This window comes from Liolophura sinensis, chromosome 3 (assembly GCF_032854445.1).
Source record: "Liolophura sinensis isolate JHLJ2023 chromosome 3, CUHK_Ljap_v2, whole genome shotgun sequence".
In the NCBI taxonomy this organism is placed as follows: domain Eukaryota; kingdom Metazoa; phylum Mollusca; class Polyplacophora; order Chitonida; family Chitonidae; genus Liolophura; species Liolophura sinensis.
The window spans coordinates 24,331,928-24,353,779 of NC_088297.1; the positions used below are offsets into that span (position 1 = coordinate 24,331,928).

The 21,852-nt window shown below is 39.6% G+C and overlaps 1 protein-coding gene across 1 annotated transcript; it reads right to left on the reverse strand.

Moving 5' to 3' along the window:
• Nucleotides 1-7,798: 7,798 nt before the first annotated feature.
• On the reverse strand, nucleotides 7,799-16,322 carry LOC135463727 (receptor-type tyrosine-protein phosphatase alpha-like). The gene is made up of 5 exons (XM_064741138.1): nucleotides 16,294-16,322; nucleotides 14,075-14,200; nucleotides 13,201-13,358; nucleotides 11,026-11,161; nucleotides 7,799-7,899 (listed from the first exon to the last, which is right to left on the reverse strand). Exons 1-5 carry the CDS (start codon nucleotides 16,315-16,317, stop codon nucleotides 7,822-7,824), a joined length of 522 nt encoding a protein of 173 aa, XP_064597208.1. The 5' UTR covers nucleotides 16,318-16,322; the 3' UTR covers nucleotides 7,799-7,821.
• Between the last annotated feature and the right edge of the window lie 5,530 nt (nucleotides 16,323-21,852).

Consider the following 21,852-nt stretch of genomic DNA (forward strand, 5'->3'; position numbering starts at 1 on the left):
TTCGGGAAGCAAAAGTAGAGGATAAGATCTAATGTGCCAGATTCTTCGGGAAGCAAAAGTAGAGGATAAAATCTAAAGTGCCAGATTCTTCGGGAAGCAAAAGTAGAGGATGAGATCTAAAGTGCCAGATTCTTCGGAAGCAAAAGTAGAGGATAAGATCTAAAGTGCCAGATTCTTCGGGAAGCAAAAGAAGAGGATAAGATCTAAAGTGCCAGTTTCTTCGGGAAGCAAAAGTAGAGGATAAAATCTAAAGTGCCAGATTCTTCGGGAAGCAAAAGTAGAGGATGAGATCTAAAGTGCCAGATTCTTCGGAAGCAAAAGTAGAGGATAAGATCTAAAGTGCCAGATTCTTCGGGAAGCAAAAGTAGAGGATGAGATCTAAAGTGCCAGATTCTTCGGGAAGCAAAAGTAGAGGATAAGATCTAATGTGCCAGATTTTTCGGGATGCAAAAGTAGAGGATAAGATCTAAAGTGCCAGATTCTTCGGGAAGCAAGCCTATCCTTGATAGTGAATGAAATCTTTACTGGGGGGGGGTTGGGGGGGGGGGGGGGGGGACCGTTACCAACCACGTCTTTAAATATTGTACAATATTGTTTTATTTGATCTTGAGCTTACCTGATCAGTGTCTGACCTACATTTTCCCCTTTTGTGTACGTAATACAATGTGTTGTAATTCAGTCGAGCGTTCTCGAGGCTATGGTGTTCATGAGTTTCGTGTTATTGTAAATAGGGTATACATTCTGGTAATATGTATCGGTGTTGTAAACATGTTTAACCATCCAGAATTTTCTTTTCGTTAGTCTGTAAATATGAGTGACGGGGCTGTGAAGCTCGCAGTCATTTACTCAAGTTCACTTGGAGCAGTCATATTTATTGTCATCTACTGTGAAGGATTTTACTGGGTTTGGAGACATCGACTTTCACGCCATTCGCCGTTTATCATTTGAACTCCATTTTCTGAATGTAGCACTTTGTGAGCTTGTGTTTTGCCACATGCTAATTTCTTGAGACATTATTTTGGAGCTTGTATCGCTCATTGCCTCTCTGTTCGATTACGTTCATTTCATCCAAGTTTACCCTGAAAATGACTGTATATATTTCCGAGGAGGTAAAACATACATCGCCAGCTGGGCATCACTGACGCTAATGTCAACCCGACCGCCCTGAGAAGTTGCACCGTTACATGCAGTTGGGGATCAACCATCGTCAGAATGTCGTGCTCACTATAGCTTGTCACTTATTCGGACTAACATCCGTCCATTGTGGAATTCCTCTTAACTGTGGATTCTATATTTACGTGGACAGACTCACCTGTGGAAGTGGAATATCCCTTCCGGATTTAGACGCTGTATTCATTAAGAGACTATATTTTTGTAATTATTTGTATTGTTTTGTATATTATTATGAGTTCTATTTTTTTTGTCTATTTTGTTCAAACGTATTTATTGAACTAATTCAAGCATATTTGTCTTTATTTGTTTGATCTTGTGTAAGACCTATCGCTGATTTGAGAGTTGAAAAAGCCAATTGTTCCTCATCCTTTCTCTCCGATAGTGTTCTCATCTTTACTCTCCGATAGTGTTCTCATCTTTACTCTACGGTAGTGTTCTCATCTTTTCTCTACGATAGGGTTTTCAGAAGAACGTTTGCCGATAGAGTTTTTGTTAGGATCTATGAAACCCATTGGCGTGGAAATTTTCTGTACACCAAACATTAGAATGAGCTGGATTTATGAAAGTAAATACAAACACCTACATAATTAACATGACAGATATGTCGAACTGTATGTTGTAAATGAGCCCGATTGGCAGAGCGGTTTATTTCACTTATGCCCACGATTTGAAAAATTAGAGTAGAAAGTCGAAACAGAATGTAGGCATAAGTGGAATGGAGGGACAAGGGATTAGGATTAGGATAAAATCATGCTCACTGTCAGAAGACATACGTCGTTTCCCAATACAAAAATCAAAAGCCGCGTCCTGATGACGTGATCTGTGTCACCTTGACATAAAACGTTAACGATCGACAAAGAGCTGACAGGGTGCTGTGGGACTGGGTGGGTCGGAGTGGGTGTTTTAGCTCGGAGAGGGAAGGAAACTTGGGGATTCTCACACATGTTAAATAATGCGCCTACATGAAGACCTAATTCTGTTACCAAAGGCCAATACAAAACTCAGTCCAAGTGACAAGTCCTGCACTCGTATACCATTCGTGAACAATGAATGCGCGTTCCAATCGCAAGATACACTTCCAAAACAACAAAAACACTATTTCTTCCCAAAGGAGCAGTTAAGGAATAATATATAAATGGTAAATAAGGTTGCTAACATACACAAGAGAAGCATTCATTAGTTTTCAGTTTTCAATGATGCGCAAGACTTTCTAAGCAAGAAGTGTAATTCAAAATTCAAACTCGTAGTTCGTGAACAATTACCAGGTCAGATACAAACAAAGTTTGACTGGGGTGGCGGCCACATCGAGTCCAACACCTACTGCTTGACATATATGACAGGAAGAATTACATATTATCTTGTGAGGAAGCGACCGAGGTGACAAAAAACGGCCAAAAGTGAATGATCATCTACATGTAGCTTGGACACCAAAAACTAAAAGCGGTAGTTGACTTACACAATGTTTTCATTGCTTGGAAGTGTTCATTCATGTCATGAAATAACCGGTTTAGCGTTTGAAGCTGGAAAGAGTTTTCTATATTTTGAAATACACCGTAAGATATGTGACATTTTATTCGTATGTATAGGTTTGTAAAACTACACATTTTACTAATTTCAAGAAGTTGAAGAAGGTTTAAGAAGCAAGATGATACAACATTAACACCGTATAGCGTCAAATACATCTGTGTGGATTTCTCTGAAGCCGTCGAAATGAGCTATATGTCGATATTGATGTGGTTTTATTTAAGTCTGTTAATACGTCTGTTATCCATTACACTGGTGCCTTGACACAGTTTTACCACATCGTGTTACTTCGTGTTATCGTTTAGGTCCGCTTTTATACAATTTAGTAAGGTGTTCCAACAGAGTTTAAAGGAGCAGAAAAACTCAGCTTATATCTTACCCTGATTTCATGGCCTATCCAAAGAATGTAGCAAATTTTTATATTTTAAACAGATCTCAAACATGATTGTTTTCCCAGCAGATCTTGGTCTAGTGAGAGACCAAACCAAAATGACGTTTTCTAAAAACGGTAAATTCTTTGAACAAATACCACGGACAAAAAATATCCAGCAACATTCTTTGTACTGCTACAAGTACGTAATATTCTATACAGATACACGTAACAGCTCACTTGAAAGCTTTAATAGTGGATATTTCCTTATTATCGCAAATAGCAAATTTGTTCGATGAAAATAAACCCTGCTGTTCGTAAAATTTATTCTGCTAACTTGAAAATGGTAACATGTTTATCTTTGAGTCAATCAATAGCTGTATAAAAGAGCTTGGGCGAAGGGCTTCATGCAAGTGTTACTGTTGTCGTTGAGAAACGTAGGTGCCGGAAAGATAGCATTATGGTACGATGATGGCCTTTCCGGCTTCCATAGAAAGACGGTGCTACAGGTAGCTCAGATGCCGGAGAGTTTGTCGTTGTGGATCATATTTCTATGTATCTGGTGATACACCCGTCACCTCCCCATTCAGGATTGCTGATTTCGTCCACAATAAAATGTGGTAGAACACCTAACAAACTCCAGGAAGAAAAGAGACTTTCCCATTACCTTTTCCATCCTGTCTAGAATACAGAGTCATTTCCGCCCGCCATGACATCTAATTATTTATCTCATTGACTTTGTGCCGTATTCAAGAATTTCTTAACGTATATATGATGACAGTTGGGTTTATTGGTAGAAAAAGGCGTCCTAAATTCTGTATAGAAAACACCACCCATCACTAGGCAACAGGTAAAGCTCTGTGCCTAGAGCTGAAGCTTTATTTGCCAACGAAACCTGAATGCGAACCCTCCACTTTTTGGCCAAGGGCTTTGCTCGAAATATAAACAGTTGCAATCAAAGCACAACTGAGATACATATTTTTACTATAGACAAACTTTTACGGATAGAAAATTGATTACACTCAATCGCCTAGAATATACCTTGCGTCTTTCAAGCATCACTGAAAATTGTTGACTATTTCTCTTTGCATAATTCCGTTTTGTTTCGTATTTTATATGCTATCTTAGTTCTTTGATAGTTTGTGCTAAACATTGTTTTGGGAATTGGCCTTGCCATTATTGACCTGGAACGTCCATCTTGGTTGACGACTGGTGCAGGAATGTCTGTTTCGACGCATAGATTGTAACATCAGGTTGTAAAAGTCATTAGTTCAAAGTTTTATCGGTCCGCTAGAATTCTTCACTGCTATTAGTTTACCTTGAAATATAAATTTTTGTCAGGATTTCTTTAAACGGGATTGCATTCATGTTATTTGCGAAGGCTTTAACACAGTTTTTGAGTATTTTTCGAATTTTAGTTGTTTTATGTCGGTTTGTTTTTTTTTCGTTATTTTTCTCGTAATTGTCCAATTACGAAAAGGCTTCCGGAAATATCTATGTGTTTAGAATCCACTTTAAAAGCCAAATTGATTGATGGCGTTACCATGATCTTGTCCTTTTGTTTATAGCTTATCCATATTGTTTATAGAGCGTGTTACCATAGTCTCGTTCAGTCATTCAATCTTTTAATATTCCATGTTGACGGCCATCATATATATGGCAAATTTTTGACTTTGGATATACATGTGTAAGTAACAAACAAATAAAAAAATAAATGAATAAATAAATAAATGTACTTGTAAGTTTTCAAGCGCCGTCTTGTACTTACGTGTGTATGCTTACATAAGGTCACTAATCAAGCGATGAAATGTATTTCCCGCGTTTACGGCGTATTATCCAACGTATCCAATATCAGTAGGTTTTGTCAGCTTAATGACATTTGTTAATCGCATTTGTTACCTAATATATCATGAATGTTATCACATTACCTACCACGCGCAAAATTAACCATCCATATTCGTTCTGAGACACTTGAGCCCATATTAAGGCATACCCATCTAAAACAGCTTTATACCCCAGGTACACTTTCGTTCTGAGACACGTGGGCCCATATTAAGGTATACCCATCTAAAACAGCTTTATACTCGAGGTACACTTTCATTCTGAGACACTTGAGCGCATATTAAGATATACCCATCTAAAACAGCTTTATACCCCAGGTACACTTTCATTCTGAGACACTTGAGCGCATATTAAGGCATACCCATCTAAAACAGCTTTATACCCCAGGTACACTTTCATTCTGAGACACTTGAGCCCATATTAAGGCATACCCATCTAAAACAGCTTTATACCCCAGGTACACTTTCATTCTGAGACACTTGAGCCCATATTAAGGCATACCCATCTAAAACAGCTTTATACCCCAGGTACACTTTCATTCTGAGACACTTGAACGCATATTAAGGTATACCCATCTAAAACAGCTTTATACCCCTGGTACACTTTCATTCCGAGACACTTGAGCGCATATTAAGGCATACCCATCTAAAACAGCTTTATACCCCAGGTACACTTTCGTTCTGAGACACTTGAGCCCATATTAAGGTATACCCATCTAAAACAGCTTTATACCCCAGGTACACTTTCATTCTGAGACACTTGAGCCCATATTAAGGTATACCCATCTAAAACAGCTTTATACCCCAGGCACACTTTCATTCTGAGACACTTGATAGCCGCTTTGAAGAAAGCAAATAAAACACGGATGGTTGATAAAAAAATTGTGCATTTTATTAAGCCTGTGCCAAAAGTGGATATAACATCACAGGGTAAGTAGCGTATATATATCATTTAAACAATTATATATAATTTGTTAGCAGAAAACAAATAGCGTGTCCGACCCACAGCTTTGACGCACACATAACATACATTTAGATTTTAATCCTGTGTTACCATGGCAACTGGATGTCATAACAGGAAACTTTTATCCAACTGCATCGAGTCATGATATGACAATTTCAATATGTCACACCAAATGTAAAAATGACAGTAAGTTAATTTAGAACAGAATGCGTAAATAATGCGGAAAGATTTCACGTGACACACATTAAACTAATATGTCATGAAGTACTAAGTCTGGTAGCCATCATCTTTGTTATTTTGTTATCACAGTCAATTCACATGTAATTGTGTTATTTTAAATTTCAACATAATTCAAATGTAACTTTAGTCAGTACAATTGTTCTATAGAAAGGGCTGAAGGTAATGAAGAAGAACATACAAAACTGAACAGAATCAGATAACACTTAATGAAACACAATCAGCATTTTCCAACCCGCGTTTTTAAATAATATTCCATTCCTTATCGCAAAGAAATGTAGCAGATGCAAATAAAGACAACAAAATCTACCGATAGATTAAAAACTTGTCTGCTCTCGTTGTGCCAATTCATTTAGTACAGCAGCAACAGCGGCAACCTCGGCAACAGTAAATAACATCATCTAATCATATTAGATCTATGTGTAATTTGAATAAAAAAGTATTCTATAAACAATCGCAAAAACTCAAACCATAACCTGATTATATCAGCAATAAAAGTAATATGCCACTTAGAAATGGGTTATATTTCTGTAGTTTCAGTTTCATAGTCAGATGTACGAAAAAGGCACTGCCTGATTCATAATACAAAGTGGTAAATACAAAAGTGTGCATGGCATACAATGTTAGTGTGCAGAAATCTAAAATTCATTCCAAAGGAGTCTGCAAGCTAGTTGAACAAGACATTGATGTCGGGTAGAAATCCGTAAATTTATGTGATCTGTTAACCCTTTGCCCGGCTGGCTTTGTTACTATGGAATGCTGCGTAATATTTCGTGGCACAGTTTCAATCGATCATGCACATACATAAACTATACACACAATTTGGATCGAGAATTTTGCAGATGCCAAATGAAAATATCTTCATGTATTTGACGTTTAAATGTGCGTTACACGGTGAAGGTCACACCTCTAATTGTGTTACACGGTGAAAGTCACACCTCTTGCCGTGCTACACAGTAAAGGTCACACTTCTAATTATGTTACACGATGAAGTTCACACCTCTAACTGTTTTACACAGTGAATTTTATTTATTTATTTGACTGGTGTTTTACACCGTACTCAAGGATATTCCACTTATATGACGGCGGCCGTTATGCATGGTGCGGTTATACTTACTATTTATCTGGTTTGTCTGTAATGTCATACCAGGACAATTACTAACCTTTATTACTGTGGTTTATGTTTAAATGAATAACTATACTCCGACACGAATAAAGGTCTTGTAAAAGAGTGGATGGGATGGAATGACAGAACGAAGCAACAACAACGGTTTAAACACGGGAACGTTTATATTATATGACGTATATGTAGCCTATTTTATTGCAAAACAGATGTAGAACTTAAAAGTGAGTGGATAGATAGAAGTAATAAGAGTTATAAGGTGATGAACAGCGTGCTTCTAAGAGAAAATAAAACTGAGAAAGGAGGAAAGAGGGAAGAGCCTGTGGGTTCGTAACTGAGTTATCTCCCTTAAACAGCCTCCAGATGGCGCTATACTTATGTTGGTCATTTACCAAAGCTGGGTATTCTTTCCCATTTGTAAATATAGTACATGCATGTAAATAAAATGAAATCTTCAGCCAAGTACATAATAGTGACAGCAAAGTCGGAAGCTAAGTTATAATTGGTGCCTTGCGCTGGCAGTCACGCGGGGCTGTTGCAAAGACCCACAGATGACTCAGTAACTTCCCTTTTTAAAGGTCGGCCTTGCTCAGGGGACAAAGTTGGCGTACGTATCGAAACTCTCAATGAACGTCCTAACAACTTCATAGCAGAATCCATACTGCTCCTGAAAAACAAAAATACAATAGGTGCTCACGAGGTAAGCCTGGGAATCTATCCCATGTTATGATCGCTGATAATGGCCACAACATGCCTGCCGTAATACCGATGGTAATGAGGCGATGAGGCGAAGTGGAGAGGCGAAGTGACGATGCGAAGAGGCGAAGTTGTGATGCGATGGGTCGAAGTCGCGATGCAACTTCGCCCCTTCGCTTCGCAACTTCGGATTATCGTCTCATCGCCATTTCACATCACAACTTCGCCTTTTGGAATCGCAACTTCCCCTCTTCCCTTCGCAAGTTTACCCTTCCGCTTCATCGCCCTTGATGTTACTGGAGGCATGCGTGGCCCTTACTAGCCATCATCCTATTTCTGTAGAAATCTTTGTTTACAAAAAGACTGAAGTTCATTGTTTCAGCGCTTTCTCTTACGGCTGCAGCTTAAATCAAGAGCTACTTTTGTCAGCTACCCTGCGAAGGGTCAGCGTGACTCCAGGTAATCTGGTCGCTTCCAGCCATACACCTAACCGACGTCACAAAGGTGAAAACTTCTTTAGTATGGCGTTAACGAACAAACGAACAATAATCCAATCAATAAGGTCAGGGGTTCGAATCCAGCTGTCGCTGATTCGTCTGCAGCCTTAATTTTATTTTTTTATTTGACCGGTGTTTTTCTTCGCACTCAAGAATATTTCACTTATATGACGGCGGCTCAGCAACATAAAGTTAAATGGTTTCTGCTGTTCCTGGCGAAGGACCTTGTGTTAATCCAAGCATTTCTCTTTTAGCCACCCAAAAATTGATCGCTTTTAGATATGGAAAAAATGTTTAAATGTGGAAATAAACAAAAAAATAAATAAATAGGACAGGACGAGAAAGATTTTATAAACACGGCTGTGGTTTGGAATTGGCGTCCGCTTTCCCATGTGAAAATAAGTTACCTAAATTATAAGGAAAATATCACATGCCTCCAACACAAGCCAAAATGTTTAAAGTAAACTTGAATCTCATATTCTAGAATCTAAATTACAAAAACAATTTATTGGTATATCGTTGTGTATAGGTGAAATGGTGATGTGATACCTGATGAGGACAAGGAGAAAACCTTTTGTCTACAGGCGTCTGGTGCTTTACTTTAAAGTTTAAGGCCAATACTTTTATCATGCTCACACTAATTGTGTCTTGCAAAATTCGGCTAGTTCTAGTGTTTGCGGATTTATTTATTTATGTACTTATTTCATTGGTTCTTTACGCCGTACTCAATAATATGTAACTTATACAAAGGCGGGCTCGGGGAAAATCATCACCATAATAATAGTATCCAATATTCTGTTTGAAACATTGGCAAAAATTGATAAGAACGATGACCAAGCACTCTTTTTTGGAATGTATCCGGAGTAACTTACCACGTTAGGTAGAGCCCCAGGCCAGTGTTTCCGGTTGGTGTTCCCAGTATTCAGTACAATAACTTACTACGTCAGGTAGATGTCGAGGTTGGTGTTTGTGATTGTTGTTCCCAGTATACAGTACAATAACTTACCACGTTAGGTAGATGTCGAGGTTGGTGTTTGTGATTGTTGTTCCCAGTATTCAGTACAATAACTTACTACGTTAGGTAGATGTCGAGGTTAGTGTTTCTGATTGTTGTTCCCAGTATACAGTACAATAACTTACCACGTTAGGTAGATGTCGAGGTTGGTGTTTCTGATTGTTGTTCCCAGTATACAGTACAATAACTTATCACGTTAGGTAGATGTCGAGGTTGGTGTTTCTGATTGTTGTTCCCAGTATACAGTACAATAACTTACTACGTTAGGTAGATGTCGAGGTTGGTGTTTCTGATTGTTGTTCCCAGTATACAGTACAATAACTTACCACGTTAGGTAGATGTCGAGGTTGGTGTTTCTGATTGTTGTTCCCAGTATACAGTACAATAACTTATCACGTTAGGTAGATGTCGAGGTTGGTGTTTGTGATTGTTGTTCCCAGTATACAGTACAATAACTTACCACGTTAGGTAGATGTCGAGGTTGGTGTTTGTGATTGTTGTTCCCAGTATACAGTACAATAACTTACTACGTTAGGTAGATGTCGAGGTTGGTGTTTGTGATTGTTGTTCCCAGTATACAGTACAATAACTTATCACGTTAGGTAGATGTCGAGGTTGGTGTTTGTGATTGTTGTTCCCCAGTATACAGTACAATAACTTACCACGTTAGGTAGATGTCGAGGTTGGTGTTTGTGATTGTTGTTCCCAGTATACAGTACAATAACTTACCACGTTAGGTAGATGTCGAGGTTGGTGTTTGTGATTGTTGTTCCCGGTATACAGTACAATAACTTACCACGTTAGGTAGATGTCGAGGTTGGTGTTTCTGATTGTTGTTCCCAGTATACAGTACAATAACTTACCACGTTAGGTAGATGTCGAGGTTGGTGTTTCTGATTGCTGTTCCCAGTAAACAGTACAATAAATTCCCACGTTATGTAGACCTCGGGATTTGTGTTTCGGGTTGGTGTTCCCAGTATTCAGTACAATCACGTACGACATTAGGCAGAGCTCCGGGGCGGTGTTTCTGGTTGGTGTTACCAGTAATCAGTACAATAACTTACCACGTTAGGAAGGACTCCTGGGCGGTGTTTCCGGTTGGTGTTCACAGTTTACAGTAAAATAACTTACCACGTTAGGCTGAGCTCCGGGGCGGTGTTTCCGATTGCTGGTCACTGTACCACGTTAGGTATTTCTGTACCAAGATGGTATTTCTGATTGTTGTTCCCAGTATACGATACAATAACTTACCACGTTAGACTGAGCTCTGGGGCGGTGTTTCCGATTGCTGTTCACAGTATTCGGTACAATAACTTACCACGTTAGGAAGGACTCAAGGACAGTGTTTCCGGTTGGTGTTACCAGTATACAGTACAATAACTTACCACGTTAGGCAGAACACCGGCCGGTGTTTCCTGCTGGTGTTCCCAGTATACGATACAATAACTTACCACGTTAGGCTGAGCTCCGGCCCGGTGTTTCTGCTTGGTGTTCACAGTATACAGTACAATAACTTGCCACGTTAGGCAAAACTCCGGCCTGTTGTTTTCTGTTAGTGTTACCAGTATATGGTACGATATCTTACCAAGTTAGGTAGAGCTCCGGGGCGGTGTTTCCGGTTGGTGTTTACAGTGTACAGTACACTGATCATGTGTTCCGCTTTTAGTTTCTCCAACACAGTGAAACAGGTACACAGCAGTACGGTTTTGTCCACGCCATTCCTACGAAGATAAAAAAAACCCATACCTGTCAGAAATAAATGTGTGGCAAACTGAGCCCGGTCAGCCAAAGCAACGACAACAATATCATAATAGGAAACTTTGAGTTCGAACTCTTTTACTGCTAAAGGTAAAAAAGCGCAATAGTATCATGTGACCTGTCAAGTACTGCAGGGTCGCACTTCTTATAGCTGTAAAAAGATTCGCAAAAAGTTGTTTAGAGTGAACAATAGATGGAGAAATTTCAGGAACTGAACGTTTGTGAACTTGAGAAGTTTCTGAAGGAAAGAGGCGTCATTTTTGTCTCATGGAACACCGCCATGTCTTCTTGTCATATATAATGATATATATAATACAGATACATGACATATCTCAAGATGGATTTTGTACCTTATCTCAAGATGGATTTTGTACCTTATCTCAACATGGACTTTGTACCTTATCTCAACATGGATTTTGTACCTTATCTCAACATGGATTTTGTACCTTATCTCAACATGGATTTTGTACCTTATCTCAAGATGGATTTTGTACCTTATCTCAAGATGGATTTTGTACCTTGTCTCAAGATGGATTTTGTACCTTATCTAAAGATGGATTTTGTACCTTATCTCCACATGGATTTTGTACCTTATCTCCACATGGATTTTGTACCTTATCTCAAGATGGATTTTGTACCTTATCTCCACGTGGATTTTGTACCTTATCTCAAGATGGATTTTGTACCTTATCTCAACATGGATTTTGTACCTTATCTCAGCATGGATTTTGTACCTTATCTAAATATGGATTTTGTACCTTATCTCAACATGGATTTTGTACCTTATCTCAACATGGATTTTGTACCTTATCTCAACATGGATTTTGTACCTTATCTCAGCATGGATTTTGTACCTTATCTCAACATGGATTTTGTACCTTATCTCAAGATGGATTTTGTACCTTATCTCAAGATGGATTTTGTACCTTATCTAAAGATGGATTTTGTACCTTATCTCAAGATGGATTTTGTACCTTATCTAAAGATGGATTTTGTACCTTATCTCCACATGGATTTTGTACCTTATCTCAATATGGATTTTGTACCTTATCTCAATATGGATTTTGTACCTTATCTAAAGATGGATTTTGTACCTTATCTCAATATGGATTTTGTACCTTATCTCAATATGGATTTTGTACCTTATCTAAAGATGGATTTTGTACCTTATCTCAATATGGATTTTGTACCTTATCTAAAGATGGATTTTGTACCTTATCTCCACATGGATTTTGTACCTTATCTCAACATGGATTTTGTACCTTATCTCAATATGGATTTTGTACCTTATCTCAATATGGATTTTGTACCTCATCTAAAGATGGATTTTGTACCTTATCTCAATATGGATTTTGTACCTTACCTAAAGATGGATTTTGTACCTTATCTCCACATGGATTTTGTACCTTATCTCAACATGGATTTTGTACCTTATCTCAACATGGATTTTGTACCTTATCTCAACATGGACTTTGTACCTTATCTCAACATGGATTTTGTCCAGGGCGATGCTTAAATCCTAACAACTTGTATCGTTCAGCCTACATGAGTGAAACACATAAAAGTTCCAGCACGAGGAATGTAGCTGTGGATGTACACGTGAGCAAAAGGGGAGATAACTTTATGTAAAACCATTGAAGCGAACACGCGATACCTTTCATGAAAAAAGAGCTTTGACGGTGCACGTCTTACCGTTCAAATTCGGTAATAAAGTTTGTTTAGTTCAAAAAGTGGACCTCTTTTAAACGTTTTCAAACATTATAAATAGTCCAGGCACGAGCCTCGGCTAATTTTTTGAAAGGCAGTGATTTCCGTTTTTGTTTTTTTGTTAAATAGGGACGTGCAGTGTATTGCTGATGGCCCAAAGAAGTGCAGTGTCGTATATTTAAGAAAAATGGCGTATTCCGTATGCAAAGTAGGCAGTGATGACGTCACAAACAAGCACTGCACTAGTGTAAAGTATGAGAGGTCATAGCCGTGATGGCGGGCCTGTGGTTCTTACACGCAGTGAACGATAATGGGCCTGTTGTCATTCTGTCTCTGCCACTCCTGAACAGTCTTCTGCAGGTTGATCAACCGCTCTGCTGAGACCGGTACCACCGAACCGGGCTTCCATAGGTTCACACAGAACTGACGCACGATCTGATCAGTCTTTTGCTCCTGCCAAATCCAGGAAACAAAAGGAAAACTTTAAAAAATAACAAGTTTTTAAAGTGAAAGACAGCTAAGATTGGTCAGACGGACTTTGAGTTATATTTTAAAATCCTTTTAGGAGAGTAAAATGCATTCACATGCCGTCTGTGGCAGGGTACTCTTAAATCCCATCGCTGTTTTATTTCGTACAAACTATGCACCGGAACACACATTCAAGGCTTGTTATCGCCTTTACAAGGAGGTATTATTTTTACATACGGTAGTTCAGATTACAAATTGGAACATCCGTAATTGCTGGCTTCATTTGCAAAGGTACCCTTCCACATGAAACCCTAACGAATCCAAGAAGCCATGGTTGAGTGGTTAATGTTCTCTCGTTTCAGTTTGTAGGACACACGAAGTGACAGGGCCTTTATAGATGAAAATTTCTATCAGTGTATGGGGCCCAGGTGAAAATTAGAGCTCGACAGCGCAAGCGCGGCCCTTTGCACAGTGTAAGGTTCGTCGAAGGCCATGAAGGCCACTTTTCTCACACCAATATTGTATCCGGTTTCCTCCAACGATAAACTGACTACCATTATCTAAGAGAAATCTTCTTGTGAATGGTGTCAAACAACTATGGCAATTATCAATAAAGAAATAAATCAGAGATATAAAACCTATAAAAGGGAGATCGAAATACTTCCGGTTTACCGGTATGAATCGCTATTGATACTACTCACTCCTTTCTCATAGGATAGGTTGAGCTGTCGAACAAGATTTCCTGCATCTGACGTCGTCCATTGATGCCGTACCTCAAACGGACCGAAATTTCGAGTTTCATCATCTGCTGGCCAATACTGACCGTCCTGGAGAGACAGGTGAGCAATATAATGATAGCAATAGAAGTAAAGAAGCGGAGACTAGGGTGATAAAGAAAACCAAGCGCTACATGTAGCTGAACAGATTCGCACATTGATTGAACAAAAATATATGTTAGCCGAACAGACCCATACAGTGAATGAACAAAACATGTGTTAGCTGAACAGACCCATATAGTGACTGAACAAAAATATCTGTTAGATGAACAGACCCATACAGAGATTGAACAAAAACATGTGTTAGGTGAAAAAACCCATACAGTGGCTGAACAAAAGCATCTGTTAGCTGAAAAGACCCATACAGTGACTGAACAAATACATGCAGTAGCTAACAGACTCACAAAGAGATTGAACAAAAACATGTGTTAGCTGAAAATATTCATTCAGTGACTGAACAAAATCATGTGTTAGCTGAAAAGACCCATACAGTGACTGAACAAAAACATGTGTCAGCTGAAAAGACCCATACAGTGTCTGAACAAAGACATGTGTTACCTAAAAAGACCTAAACAGTGACTGAACAAAAATATGTGCTAGCTGAAAAGACCCACACAGAGACTAAACAAATACACGCAGTAGCTGAACAGACTCACAAAGAGGCTGAACAAAAACATCTGTTTAGCTGAAAAGACCCATACAGTGACTGAACAAATACATGCAGTAGCTAACAGACCCACAAAGAGATTGAACAAAAACATGTGTTAGCTGAAAATATTCATTCAGTGACTGAACAAAATCATGTGTTAGCTGAAAAGACCCATACAGTGACTGAACAAAAACATGTGTCAGCTGAAAAAGACCCATACAGTGTCTGAACAAAGACATGTGTTACCTAAAAAGACCTAAACAGTGACTGAACAAAAATATGTGCTAGCTGAAAAGACCCACACAGATACTAAACAAATACACGCAGTAGCTGAACAGACTCACAAAGAGGCTAAACAAAAACATCTGTTAGCTGAATAGACCCATACGGTGACTGATCAATAACACGTGTTAGCTGAACAGACCCACACAGTGAATGAACAAAAACATATGTTAGTTGAACAGACCCACACAGTGGCTGAACAAAAACATGTGTTAGCTGAAAAGACCCCTACGGTGACTGAACAAAGACATGTGTTAGATGAAAAGACCCATACGGTGACTGAACAAAACAGGTGTTAGCTGAACAGACCCACACAGTGGATGAAAAATAACCGTTCCTCAGCTGAAAAGAACACAGTGATTGAACAGAAATGTGCTTTAATTAGCTAGCTAAATTTATAAATAGAGCCGTGTGTCAGGAGAATAGAGATTACAATGACTGAACAGAATCGTATGCCAGCATTCTGTGATTGTCCAGAAATTGTCCTTTATAATCGTGTTGCAGAGTAAAATTAAATTTTAAATGATTAGAAAAGATCGATAGCTGAAAGCGGCATCGCTCATCAGCTTGACAGAACTGCTTATCAGCTTGACAGAACCGCTCATCCGCTGGACAGAACCTCTCATCAGCGGGATAGAACCTCTCATCAGCTGGACAGAACCGCTCATCAGAGGGACAGAAAAGCTCATCAGCTGGACAGTACCCCTTCTCAGCGGGATAGAACCTCTCATCAGCTGGACAGAACCGCTCATCAGCTGGACAGAACCGCTCATCAGCTGCACAGAACCCCTTATCAGCGGGATAGAACCTCTCATCACCTGAACAGAACCCCTTATCAGCTGGACAGAACCACTCATCAGCTGGACAGAACGCTCATCAGCTGGACAGAACCGCTCATCAGCTGGACAGAACTGCTCATCAGCGGGATAGAACCTCTCATCAGCTGGACAGAACTGCTCATCAGCTGGACATAATCGGCTCATCAGCTGGACAGAACCGCTCATCAGCTGGACAGAACTGCTCATCAGCTGGACAGAACCGCTCATCAGCTGGAACAGAACCTCTCATCAGCTGGACAGAACCGCTCATCAGCTGGACAGAACCTCTCATCAGCTGCATAGAACCGCTCATCAGCTGGACAGAACCTCTCATCAGCTGGACAGAACCTCTCATCAGCTGGACATAATCCTCTGGGCGGCCCCACACAGCTTACCTCGTTTTGTCCTGTATTCAGCATTATTATCGTTGACGACCTCTGTTCGAGAACAAGCCTCCAAAAGTCGATGATAGTGTCCGGTAAAGGCATCTGAGTGGAGATGTAGGCGAACTTGTTCTCGTAACCTGCAATTCAAAAGACATAATCCTCATGAACTGGTTATGGCTGGAGGGTACCATTAATTTCATTTCGCCAAATACTAAACTCATACTAAAATTCGCCAGTACCCTACTTAAATTTCACTAATCTCTACTTAGCTCACTTAGATTTGCCAGCCTCTTTGAAGCCTCCCATTGTCCTCTTAAATTCCAAACTTTATACTTAAATTAACCACACTTAAGCTCCCGATATAATCCTAAGACTAGCCGATAGCATACTTAAATTTGCCAATATCATACTTAAATTAGCCGATTCCAAACTTAAAATCACGAAAACTTTACTTACATTCACCAATTTCTTTTTTTTATTATTATTTGTTTTTTCTCTGGGAGGGGGGGGGGGGTGGTAGAGAGTTTAGTCTCTTTTATACTGTAGGCATAGCTTTTGCAAACTTCTGTGGACGGCTCCGGAGGAGTCAAATCTAGTTCAATTTTCATTACATCTAATTGTAATTGTCGATTTAATATATGGTCAGACTTTAGTGACAATCGTATATTTCAATACCTAGCAGAATTCAGTACAATGTAACAATCGGATTGAACCAGTCAAGACTATCTTGTGATGATCCTCTACTGCAACAAATAAGGTACAGTCTTCCTCACTTCTTGATAGCTGAAGGGGTTTTCACTGGCAAGGGGAGATTACTCAGGCTTACCCGTAGATAAACGGCGTTGATATAGTCTGTTCTCCCGGGGATGTACGTTGACAGGAATGTACGGCTTATGTCGGCTGTAATCATAAATTTTATGTATATTTATTTATGTATTTATTTGATTGATGTTTTACGCCTTACTCAAGTATATATATATATATATATATATATATATATATATATATATATATATATATATATATATATATATATATATATATATATATATATTGTTTTATAAATTAATGTTTTATATAAACTGGAAATTATGTAATATAAATTGTTTAATGCCAGGTGGTTTCATATGTTATAATTTACTTAATGTAATGATCAAACAGCAGTTTGAGTAACTGTAGGCCATCACTATTAACATTACTGTAAGTTGTTTTTACCTGGTTCTGCTTAAACCGTAGACGTCAAAGTATGTATGTGTAATTGAGGTTTAGCGTACTACTTAACAATTTTTCGTCATATGACGACTAGAGATGTCAAAGTTACTGCTATCTTAGCATTTACACCAGTACGTCATGAAATTTAGTCGCTTATAGCATTCAATTATAATGTTTTGTTTACATGATGAAATTTAGTCGCCTGTTGCATTCAATTACAATGTTTTGTTTACATGATGAAATTTAGTCGGCTGTTACATTCAATTACAATGGTTTGTTTACATGATGAAATTTAGTCGCGAGTTCTTTGGTGGTTTGTGTTGAGTATTGTTTCGGAAATTGGTCACGATTAATGGCCTTGAAGGTTCATTATGGTTCACAATTCGCCTTTAAGGAATATTTGCTAAGAGGCCTTAATTTCACTATTACTATTTTGCACACATTGCCTGTGATAAAGCTCTTCTTGATTTTTACATGTTATATTCTGGATGTCAGATTTGACTTCTCAGGTTCTTTATAAAAAGTGTGTTCACTTGAAACTTTAAATGAGCTTTCCCTACTGTAAACTGTCAATCATTTGAAGACTATTTCAAAACCGAGGATGAACGCTAAACCTGTTTAGTTTTACTTACGCGGCAGATGGTCGGGATCTCTGTTCTTAGAGATGTTCTTCTCTGTACACGCCGCCTTGAAAGCCTCAGAGCTCGGCTTATTCTGTAGTACCTCCAGTGCCTGAAAGCAAAGAGGCAAAATTCGTACAACGCTGTATAGGACACCTCAAGTGCGTGAGTAAAAAAACGTTTTATTTCTCATGCATTTAATAATATTTTATCACAACTTGTTCTTCTATTAGATGTTATAAATCCTCTATACCTGTACGGAAATGAAAAAGTTAAATCTAATTTTTAAAAAAATGACAACCACATTCAAAGCTTATGCATTATTTATTTTTATCTGATTTGTGTCTTACGCCATGCTCAAGAATAGTTCACTTATACGACGGCCGCCACGATTATGGTAGAAGGAAACCGGGCAGAACCCGATGATAAACCCATGACCATCCGCAGGCTGCTACAAGACCTTTCTACCTTCAGCCGGAGATGAAGCCAGCATGAGCTGGGCTTGAACTCACATCGACTGCATTGGTGGGGAGCTTATTATGCAATACGGAAAATGGTAGAAATCATACAAGCCATATGCAACAGGTTTTGATGTTTCTGTTCTAAACAAAATGTCCCAGTCCATGTACCTCAAATTCTGACTGGATCTTGGGTACATTGTTAGGCGGGACAGGCCGGAAGTAAGATGTGGATTGTTGCGCAAACTCCGGAGTTGTGACAATGCTGTCAGCTCCAACCCAGGCATCAAGGAGTACACGGTGAAGGAAGGTAAACTGACCCTAGCAAACAGAAACACATTTAAAATATTTAAACATTTCAAAGTCGTTGGTGAAGAGAAATTTAAATATTGAGAGAATAATCTAACCTATCCGAGACACCATCTGTCTGCTCAGCTAACAGTCAATCAAAAATAATGATATTCCTTACAAGAATAGATTTTCAACCTGTACATTCCGTACTTTGAAACATGGAAAATTTTCAGGACCTATGGTGCTTAGATAGGTAGTTATAAGTACATCTGCGAAGAGTAATTAACTGATGTCTACTCTATCCACATTAGCATGTGTATTATACCATTGTACTGAAACCGGGAATGAGGTAAATTTTCCCGCGTAAAGACGACTAGGGTCCAGGCCGGACTGACCATTGTTCTCTCCTAATATATGAGTACTACGTCACCATTTTGCACACAAAACGTCATCACAGAGGTAGGAAAGAACAATGGATTATACAAGTTAGAGGTGGGTTACTTTAGGAGGGAAAGGCTTTCATTTCCCGCTCAGCTATGGCACACTGTTGAGAGGAAACAATCTCAAAGTGACAAATGTTACCTGAGTTTAGTGAGTCTCACGTCACCTGGTTTGTTTGTGGAACCGTCGAAAGGTCTTAAATACAACAAGGAAATATCCGCTTTCCTAAACGATGTCGTACCTGAATTCGAAGTTGTTTATTGGCTTCTTCATGCGATCTCGACGAGGCATTACAGAATAGGAAAACATCTTAGAACATGTCATGCAGGTAACAGCCAATCGCTAAGTTCACACCTGCCCATATTCCTGATTCTGTTACAGAATTCTCCGCTCGACGTTCGGTATCGCGAGACGGTACAAGATTTTGCGAGACTAACCTGAGTCTGGATCATATTTGCCCTCTGTGACCGGATCCGTGTCACATACTTCGGAATATCAACTTGATTCTCGGCCCGAGCTTGCTCCAGCAAAATGTCCAGGGCGATATACGTGCCTGTCCGGCCCACCCCAGCGCTGTGGTATTGTAAAGACAATGTGAAATGATTGAGTGAGTACTTGGCGGTTAACATCTTACTTGACAATTTTTCAGTCAAATGACGACGAAGGTTATTAGCGTGCTTGTTCGTGAAATGTGCCTCCATGTTGCAGGATGGATATCCATCACTCTTTTACCTGGTGCTGCTTAACTGAGACGACTTACCGAAGGCAAGTAAGCCGCTCAGCCCAAGCAATTCTACTGATACTGGTCAAGCAGTTGTTGCACTATACCCTTAATGCTGTTTCAACTTCCTCTGTTTTAAGGTCTTAGGTGTGACCCGACCCAGGATTGACCCTGGATCTACCGCCCCGAAGTGGACGCTCTATCAACTGAGCTACCGAAGCCAGTGAAGACAATGTGGATAGATAGCATCCGCCACAAATAGACATTCTATAGTGCCTACAGCGATGTAGGACAGGCACGAGCACTCTGATAATGTATAAACAATACGAGTTAATAACACTCACAACAAACAGACATTTTATAGCACCTATACCGATGTACAACCTACACGAGAACTGTGATGGAGTACAGACAATGTGGATAGATAACATCCACAACAAATAGACATTCTATAGTACCTATACCGATGTACAACCGACACGGGAACTGTGATGGTGTACAGACAATGCGGGTTGATAACACTCACAAACAGACAAATATTCTATGGTACCTTACAAGGCACTTACTTTAAGACAGGTTCAACTTACTTTGCTTTCATATATAATTGCCAAAATTTATGCACCAGTTTGATTGGCTTCAATGCAAATATCGAAATGTAATGAAATATTGCAAGTAAAATTAAGAAAAATTCCAAATGTAAAGTTGAATTTTAGCTTGGGACACTAAAACAGATTAAGTCCGTTAGACACATAAAACATACTAATAATGTAATGGTTAGGGCTATTGTCAAAGAGTCTCAAGCCCAACCGTGCAAAGATGAATTCGTTTTACATTTTGGTATAAATATGCAGGACTATTTCACTCATGCAAAAATCCTAGTGTTATAAATTCTGAAAGGCAAAGTGGGCTTACATGTACGCGGAGAAAAAACTGACCCTACAGCCAATTATATAAACAAGTGGATGCTGTATTAAAACACGCTATCTGATTGGCTAATGTCTGGTCACCATCCACAGGTGGGTGATGGATTCAAACACGCTACCTGACTGACCAAGGTCTGGTCACCATCCACAGGTGGGTGATGGATTCAAACCCCCTACCTGACTGGCCAAGGTCTGGTCACCATCCACAGGTGGGTGATGGATTCAAACCCCCTACCTGACTGGCCAAGGTCTGGTCACCATCCACATGTAGGTGATGTATTCAAACACGCTACCTGACTGGTCAAGGTCTGGTCACCATACACAGGTGGGTGATGGATTCAAACACCCTACCTGACTGGCCAAGATCTGGTCACCATCCACAGGTGGGTGATGGATACAAACACGCTACCTGACTGGCAAAGGTCTGGTCACCATCAACAAACAGGTGATGGATTCAAACACGCAACCTGACTGGCCAAGGTCTGGTTACCATCCACAGATGGGTGATGGATTCAAACACGCTACCTGACTGGTCAAGGTCAGGTCACCATCCACATGTAGGTGATGGATTCAAACACGCTACCTGACTGGCCAAGGTCTGGTCACCATCCACAGGTGGGTGATGGATTCAAACACGCTACCTGACCGGTCAAGGTCTGGTCACCATCCACAGGTGGGTGATGGATTCAAACACGCTACCTGACTGGTCAAGGTCAGGTCACCATCTACAGGTGGGTGATGGATTCCAACACGCTACCTGACTGGTCAAGGTCTGGTCACCATCCACAGGTGGGTGATGGATACAAACACGCTACCTGACTGGCAAAGGTCTGGTCACCATCAACAAACAGGTGATGGATTCAAACACGCAACCTGACTGGCCAAGGTCTGGTTACCATCCA

What these genes read in the sequence shown, in the direction of transcription:
- LOC135463727 (XM_064741138.1), bottom strand. Translation starts at nt 16,317, where the DNA reads ATGCTGAATACAGGACAAAACGAG. An exon ending in ACCTATCCTATGAGAAAGGA is followed by an intron (nt 13,359 to 14,074) that starts GTGAGTAGTATC and finishes TGGATTTGGCAG; the next exon opens with GAGCAAAAGACTGATCAGAT. An exon ending in CCGGAGCTCTACCTAACTTG is followed by an intron (nt 7,900 to 11,025) that starts GTAAGATATCGT and finishes TTTGTTTTTCAG; the next exon opens with GAGCAGTATGGATTCTGCTA.